The 10,000-nt window shown below is 27.7% G+C and overlaps 1 protein-coding gene across 1 annotated transcript in view; it reads right to left on the bottom strand.

The window, feature by feature from the left end:
* LOC122263531 (uncharacterized) overlaps window positions 1–10,000 on the bottom strand; it is a 13,191-nt gene that overhangs the window by 136 nt on the left and 3,055 nt on the right. The window contains exons 2-5 of the mRNA XM_086555444.1: window positions 6,342–6,449; window positions 2,490–2,532; window positions 2,226–2,287; window positions 1–254 (exon numbers count right to left, since the gene is read on the bottom strand). The exon at window positions 1–254 is cut by the window's left edge and continues 136 nt beyond it. Coding sequence (XP_086411570.1) covers window positions 2,247–2,287; window positions 2,490–2,532; window positions 6,342–6,449 — 192 coding nt within the window. The 3' untranslated portion in view covers window positions 1–254; window positions 2,226–2,246. The remainder of the gene's footprint in view (window positions 255–2,225; window positions 2,288–2,489; window positions 2,533–6,341; window positions 6,450–10,000) is intronic.

The raw sequence follows: 10,000 nt of genomic DNA, 5'->3' as shown, positions 1-10,000 counted from the left end.
GTCTGGTTTTTATTACAATGGACAAAATGCAAATGGTGGGACACTACTGGAGAATCAATTGATAATAATAATAATAATAATATCTCTGATGTAAATAAAGCACAGGAATAGTAAAGGCAAAAAATATTTACTTTATCCTGAGGATGGAAGAGCCTTAATAATTTCTGGAATTGTTTATGGATCTTCATTCAGGTACAGTTTTTCCTTTCTTTATCATCACAAGACGGGAGACTCAACACTCCTGCACATTAGATCTGAAAATATAGAAAAACAAAAATATATATATTCATCAATAATGATGCTGGAATGTGACAAGTGTGAATATTACTAGCATGATTCCAAATCAATGTGTTGTCTGAGCACATAATTAGTATAAAAAGTCTTCAAAATATGTTTGTTTTCTCATATCAATTAATGCACTGGGTGTTATAGGGGAGAGTTTATCGTGTTTATTAATCCTACAAGTCTATAATTCAGGACCGTCATACACAGAAACGCATCAATTTCAATATCAATATCACAAAAGCAGTGGAAGAGGAGGCAGTCAGAGATGCTTTTCTCTATACTTAAAATGTATACAGGTTCAAGACTAGCTGGCTTCAAGAAAACCAGAAAAATATTAATTATGAAATTCTAACTTTGAGTCTGAAGGGCTTTATAAAGGCTTGCTGTTTAGTCACTTGATTTGAAAGCTACTAAGTACACTTGTCCTTCTCTTTGTAATCATCTATCCTGGTTTATTATAATTTTCAAATAATACCAAGAGTAAAATACCAGAAAAAAAAAAGACATGAAAAAAAAAGGTTTGTTCTAGAAGTTCCTTTGTTTACTTTTCATTGCATATCAATAGGCTGATGTGGAGAGGGGATTCAATTCAGGTAATAGTTTTAGGGAAATTTTTGCCCTTGCTATATATCTTATAACACCCTGTGCCCTTTAACCCATTAACGAAGGGGCTATTTTGGTTCTAAATGGTAGAAACACCGGGATATTTCAAACGCATAAGCCTAACGCCTCGGGATTCTCGCCCACAGCCAAGTGCTATACACCCAATCACCCGGCGCACCAGCCAGGAGGATAGCCACGACGAAATATCTCGTCCCTGGCGGCTGACCCCGCCACCACTTGACGTGGTATCTTGTCACCCATAATTAACGGGTTAACAACATCCTATTGTTAATCCATTTGCGCTGCACAGATTATTTAATACTACTCCCGCCAAGAAGATAACAGCCGCATGCAGCTTCCATGTGTGAGATCTCTCCCAGTGCGATGCATTTATTGATTTTTATTTATTTATCTTTTTTATTTGTTTATTTTTTTAATAATTCAAGGGCAATGTGTCTATACAAATTCAACTGCAATTTGTTTTAAGTTTAGTATATATATTGTAATATAATTATATATTATATATCATTGTATATCATAATATATAATTTATATTATATATATTATATATATACTAAATATTATATGATATATATATGCATATATATATATATGCATATATATATATGCATATATATATGCATTTATGTTATATATATTGCATATATTTTATGTAAATATATATATATAGATTATATCTATTAGATATATATATATATATATATTATATATATATATATATATATATTATATATATATATGTAGTCTATGTTGTTTGTTAAATCATTGTATTTAGAGGGAAAAAGGGAAACTGAAAGAATCATGACGTGATCTTGGTAACACACAGGGACGTCATCTGACCAGAGTGAAATATTCCCATGACGTGATATCATGTCATCCAGCAAAAACGGGTTAAAGCACACATGCACACACAATTTGTGTGGTGGCACATCCATATACATTTGAAGTAAATTCATTCATCTGCCCCAAATCCAGCTGCACAACAATTATGTTCATCAGCATACTCAGTCATGTAAATATTTGAACAATGATCCTCATTTTTTAAATTCTTTCAAGATAGTGCTTTCAAATATATAAGACTGATATGTCAATGAAAACGGTGGATAAATAAAATAAAAGATTTCATGCATTAACTGTAGTAAATGAAAGAGAATATTGACTAATGAATTGGATTAATTTATCAACCTTGTCACACTTCCCTGAGTTTCAGGAAATTGTTCTAATTTTGAATCACATATACAGTGAAACACTGTCACTAGATATAAAAATAATGCAATAGTCACAGTAATATGAAGACATAAAAATGAAATATTTACTTCAAGATGAGTTGAAGGCCCTCAAGGGTTTATGCTATTCTTAGTCTGTGGTATGAGCATGTCTGAAATACAATACAGGAGTTTGTGAATTACACACAAAAATTAAACTTACTGAGCTAAAAAGAGCGACAGTGGCATGGGAATTCAGATACATTTTCATTCATTATTATCCACGTTCACTATTATGCATGAAAATACATTGTACCTATTGGTCTCATATTATTCCATATTCTATAATGAAAATCAGAGTAGCTTTAGACTTACATATGACAAGTTGAATGAGATGAGTGTCATTATACACAAGGATCTGAAATTCAAAGGACATGTCACAGATATATTGTATAAACAAATATACAAACACTCAACATGCTTAATATATCCATATTCTGCATTGTGAAATGAATCTTGCTTTTCAGCGCCAAAGAAGGATGTACTGTTCCTGGACTATTCACAGGGAACAGTTGGAATAAGTGTTTTTCTTATTAAAAAAAGCTTTAGATTTATCCAATTCAAAATTTCAAAAGGAGAAACAACATTCACTTTTCTAACAATTTCTTGTAGATATAATTACAGTCTGTTTATATGCGGATATGATTTGTTAACTCTTTTCTTACTATTGCTTTTTTTCCTTGAATGTTGGTTGTACTGTAGTTAAGAAGTTGAGAATCACAAAACAGAATCTTAAATTCCTCTATCACATTAGAATACTCATATCTATACAGACTTAATTTAGTAAGAGCAGTAGTACTAGCAAGGGTCAGAAACCAATGGCTGAAGTCAGACACAATTTTTAAAAACTTTCCTTCAAGAAATATGTCAACAACTCTGATAATGAACTTAAAGATTTCAACCCACACCAAACATAAATCACAATAATAGAAGATATAATGAAAATTTAAGAAGAAAAAAAAAAACAGGAATAAAGAGACAAAAAGTGAGGAGTTCAAGAATAAAAATCAAGAAAAAGACAAAGTGAACAATGGACACAGAACTTGAAATGAAGGAGAGGGGATATACTGCATATTCCTTTTGGATGCACTGCTTTACAATCTGATGCAGATATGCACAATCACTTTCATCTACTCTAATTCAATATGTGCACGCACACACGCACACACACACACACACACACACACACACACACATACACACACACACAAATCTACAAGTCAAAATCTACATGATACTTGAAAATATCATAATCATTTTCTGGCTTTCTCGTGGATCGCGACATACTTGCGGTACAAATCTGTGCCGAAATTATGTGTTTATCTGCGAATGACCTCGTTAAATTTAGATATGCACAAGTCTTTAGGCGAATTCATTTAACTTTACATATGTGACATCCTCGAATCTTCAACTCGTTCTGAGAGAATATATTTCTGAATTATTAATAAGTCTTCGGCCCAAATAAAAGTGTATCCCCCCCACCATTATACCAACCACCTCTCAGAATACCACAAAGTAAATCATGAACATAACAATCTTTTTTGACTACAAAGAATACGATACATAACCATATCATAAGTCGTGGAAGGAGACGAGTCAAAATGAATCAGCTTAAACAATATATAAAACAAATTACTATTCTCTCTTTCTCCTCTTTCTTCTCCCTCACATCTCTCTTCCCTCACTTTATCAGTTATTTAGAGAAAAAATCACACAAAATACAAAGATTTGTCTTTCTACACAATTTAATGGATCAAAATTTTACAATTAGAATATATGCTTTTGGTTTTTGCTTTTTTACTATTTAAAAAGTAAAACTTGATGAGAAAAATAAAAAATACGCTAGTGCTTGTGAAATCAAAAATGTATTTCTGACTTGTATAAACATTCAATAGTGTTTCGCAAAATGAATATTATGAATATACTGTTCACATATGTACTTACGTATTTTAAAAATTTAAATTTACACATTGAACATACAATCATACATACTATTCAATTCTCTGTGAACTGCATCCAGTCTTTCAGTCCCTCTTCTTTTTGTCCTTTTTCTTCTTCTTCTCCTTCTTCTTCTTCTTCTTGGGCCGTTTTGGTCTCCCTTCCATGTCCTCTCCAGGAAACAATCCCATGGACTTACTCCTCAAGCTGTATGTAAAGAATATCTATCCAGTATGCTAAGAAATGCTGTGTCTTCTTGCTTCCCGTTATCTTCTTATGCTTCTTTTAGATCCGTTTGACCTTTGACCTCCTCGGGCTGGGGACTCTCTAGTTGAGACCTAGAATTCGCTGTTGTTCTTTTCCGTTGCTCTGTGCTTCTCTGTTTCCTGGCTCTCTCCTGCCTGGAGCTCCCATGTTATCTCTTCGCTTCATCGTTCTAAGAGCTGAAAGAAGAATCAAAAAAGTCGATAACACTTTCTTAGGGAGAGAAGTACACTATGTGTTTTAGGAACTACAAAACAGCGTAGACAATAAGAAAAAGAAAAAAAGGTGGGAAAAAGGCGCAAGAGGACGCAAAGCGAGCAATGGAAAGTATAACAGAAGCTTTCTTAATACTCGCGACCGTGATGTCGTGCTGGAACGATTAGAGTTTTATGCGTCAGACGTCCCCTGTGACGAGAATGGGCAAGGTGGCCAGGGACATGAGCGCGAGTTGGGCAGTACAGGCTCGTGGCTTGTGCGTCGGAGAGTCTCGAGGCGTTAGGCTTATGTGTTCGAAAACCCCGGCATTAAGACCATGCAAAGCCGGAATCGCCCCGACGTGAATGGGTTAACCTGCTGTGGATGGGCCTGCTTGATGGGAGGGTTGGTAGAACATGGGAGTGTTGTGCTTCAGCCCCCACAATTGTTTTCACTCAGTGGATACTCGGTGTAACATCACTATCACAAACTTATTAAAGTTAAAATACAAAACTTTGTATACACTCCTCTTTTTCACACATACCTAGTGACATTCTGCAAAACAGGTAAGTTGGCAGTAGTACCTTATATGACTTACAAAAGGTCTAAAATGCTCATGGCATCAATGGGTTACCACCCCCTCCCATGGCTTAACTCATTTGTAGCTAGACATTTGTGGGCTAAATCCTGATGAAAATCATATTTTTTTTCTGACATCATTCTTGCAAGATAATGTTCACTAATCCTCTAATACTAATGAGATCCACTCATAAGGAGATGAGGAGAGAGAAGACTGGCGAGAGAAGAGAGAGAGGGAGAGAGGAAGAGAGAGAGGAGAAGAGAAGAGAGAGAGAGAGAGAGAGAGAGAGAGAGAGAGAGAGAGAGAGAGAGGAAGGGAGGGAGTGGGAGGGGGAGGGAGAAGGAGAGGGAGGAAGAGAGGGGGAGAGGGAGAGAGGGGGAGAGGGAGGGAGGGAGGAAGGGAGGGAGAGAGAGAGAGAGAAAGATATAGAATGGGAGGGAGAGAAAGAGAAAGAAAGGGAGGGAGTGAAAGAAAAAGAAAGGGAGGGAGAGAAAGAGAAAGAAAAGAGAAGGAGAGGTAGGGAGAGAGGAAAGGAGGGAGTGAAGGTGTGATGGAGTGTGAGGTGTTATGAGATGTACTCCAGGACCACCTGATGATAAGCTTGTACCACGTGGTAAAAGACAAGGATATGCCAATCAGGAAACCTATTAATAGCAAAGATCGTGTATGACATAGCTTGCCTGCTAGCCTCCCTCAATTTAATTCTGACTCTACTTTACTTACTAGCCACTCCAGGGGGGGAGGAGGGAGCGGGAGAGGGATAAGCGAGGAAAGAGGGAGAAGTGAGGAAGGGAAATGAGAGAGGAGAGTGGACGGAACAGAGAGAGGAGAGAACAAAAGAAGAGAGAGAGGGAGAGGGAAAGAGAGAGGAAGGGACAGGGAAAGAGAGAGGAAAGGACAGGGAAAGAGAGAGGAAAGGAACAGGGAAAGAGAGAGGAAAGGGACAGGGAAAGAGAGAAGAAAGGGAGAGAGAGGAGAGAGAGGAGGGAAAGGGGAGAAGAGAATGAAAGGAGAGAGAGGAAAATGGAGAGGGAGGAGGAGAGGGAGAGGGGACAAGGCAGAGGAAAAGGAAAGGAAAAGGGAAAGGGAGGAGAGGGAGGAGGAGACCTAGAGGGACCATAAAAAAAGGCTATAAAATGAAAAAATCCCCTATACATAGTAAGCTCCCTATCTACCCAGAGGGTACTGACCTTTGCAAGCAACTCCTGTGCATTGAGTTGAGTAAGAGGAGTCTCATCATCACTGAATTCTGATGATGTTGAAGAGACATCAAGAACCACATCTTTCTTTGGATCCACCTGTCAAGCAATGAAGAAAAACAAAAGCAAAATAAATAAATATATAAAATAATAATAATAATGATAGCATTTACATATCATAACACATAACTATATCTATATTGATGTATATACATATTACTATTTCATATCTTTATATATATGTCTGAGTGAGTTTAGTATATATCATAAAACATTTTCAGAGTGTAAATGTATGATTAACACCATATAACACACGACACACACACTCTCACACACACACACACACACACACAACACCACAAAAAGACACACACACCCCACACACACAACACATATCACACATACACACACACACATCTATGATTATATATGTATGTATGTATATATAGTATATATAGTATATATATATATAGATATTATATATATATATAGATATATATATATGTTTATGAGTATATAGAGATATAATATGAATATATGGTATATATGTTACGTAATGTATATCTATATATATATATATTATATTCTAGATATATAAATATTATATATAAATATATATATATATAATATATATTATATGCATATATATTATCTATTGTTATAATAATATATATATATTTTATATATATAATTATATATATATATATATATATATATGTGCGTATCATAATACTATTGTTATGTACATATATATAAATATATATATATATATATATAATATATATAAAACTCTCTCTCTATATATATACTATGTATATATATGTAAATATATGTATATGTATATAAACATATATATATACATATATATATATATCTTATAGAAGATATGATATTATATATATATATTATTTATATATATATATATTGTTTATAATAAGTATGTATAAAGTATGTATATATGTTATATACATATATATATTTATATATATATATATATGTATATTATATTATATATATATATATATATATATATATATATACATATATATATTTATATATATATATATATATATATATAATATTATATATATAAATTATATATTATATATACTATATGTGTATTGTATATATATTATTTATATATATATCTATATAGAATATATATAATATATATATAATATATACAATTTATATATATATATTGTATATATAAATTTAAATATATAATCTGATATGTATATACATAAATTATATACATATATATATTTATATTTATATTTATTATGTATACATATAATATATATATATAATATATGATCCATATATATTTTATAATATATTTATGTATATATATACATATGTATATAAATTTGTTATATATATTGTTAATATATTATATCCTGTTGATATATATTAATATTGATATATATTTTTATATATTAATATAACATTTAACATACTATATGTATACTCACTAGATTTGTATATATATTATATGAATATGATTATATATGACATATATATAGGAATATTTAGATATATATATATATAAGAAAGATTATATATAATATAAAACTAGTACTCTACACACAGAATAACACATATATAAATATATGTATATTATATATATATTTTTATATATATATATATATATATATAGAGAGATAGTATAGATATATATATATGTACATATATATACATGCAAACTCAATATCATAATATAAATTTATATATGTACAATTATATATATATATATATATATATATATATATATATTATATAAACACCACACAAGTATATACATTATATAATATATATATATATTATATTATATATATATATATATATATATATATATATATATTGATATATATATATATATACAACTCCTTATATATATATATATTTATATATATTGATATATATATTTATTTATGTATTATATATATATATATATATTTCACACAATTATTATATATATGCATATAAACATATATATATATATATATATATATTATATATATTAAATTATATATATATATTGTATGAAATTTATATGTTTAGTGCATATATATATATATATATATATATATAATTATGTGTTTATATGCATACTCATATATTTATATATATAAATATACTTATAAACACCTATATGTGTATATTGGTGTGTATAGGTATATTTATATATATATATATATATATATATATTGATTTATATTATATATATTAATATTATATATTATATATATAATTATATAAAATATATATATATACACATATATATATATACACATTAATATATAATAAATATATATGTATATGTATATAATGTATGTATATATATATATATATATATATATATATATATATCTATATATATATTGTTATGTACTATATCATATACATTTATATATATAATATTTGATATATTTATATTATATTATATATATTATATATTTTTTAATATATTGTGTTTATATGATATATATATATATTAGGCATTTTATATATATTTACATATATATAAACCTATATATATCATAATATTTATATATACAATGTGTTATATATATGAATGGATGTATACGTATATATATATATATATATATATATATCTATATATATATATATATTTTTTTTTATATATTTCTATATATATAAAAAAATATTTATATAAAATATATTATATACACTAAACATAGATATATACAATCATATAATATATGTATATTGTATATATATATATATATATATATATGAACATATATAATATACATAATATCTATTAACATATATATTAGATATAAATATATATATATATTTATATATATATATATATTATTATAATACATATATATATGTACAGAGTTATTATATATCTATATATCTATATATATATATATATATATAATATACTATAATTAAACATATATTTTATTTATATATATACATTTTATATATATATATATTCATATAATCATATTATATATATTATATATTGATATATTCATATATATATATATTATATTTATATCTATATTTATCTCATATATATATATATATATATATATATATATATTATATATATTTATAATACAAATAATGTATATATATTAATTTATTGTGTTTATATGACTATTTATATATATTCATATCTATATATATATATTAAATATATATATATACTATATTGATGTATATATATATAATATATTGATATTTATATATATACATGATACATACATAATATATATATATATAATATATTATATATATTAACTATATATCATAATTATATATATATAGATATATCTAACAATATTTATATATATATCGATACAACACCACACACCACACACACACATAAATTTATATATATATATATATATATATATATAATTATAGTAATATATATATATATATTATATTATACATATACATATATATTAAATATATATATATATATATATATATATATATATACATATATGTTATACACATGATATATATATATATAAAATATATATATATATATATACATATTTATATATATAATTAATATATACATAATAATATATATTAAATATATATATATATATTTATACATATATGTATACACATGTATATATATATATATATATATATCA

The sequence above is a fragment of the Penaeus japonicus genome, unplaced genomic scaffold, assembly GCF_977035675.1.
Source record: "Penaeus japonicus unplaced genomic scaffold, GWHDUDI00000001_assembly GWHDUDI00000031, whole genome shotgun sequence".
Lineage (NCBI taxonomy): Eukaryota > Metazoa > Arthropoda > Malacostraca > Decapoda > Penaeidae > Penaeus > Penaeus japonicus.
This window is presented reverse-complemented; position numbering and strand designations above follow the sequence as displayed.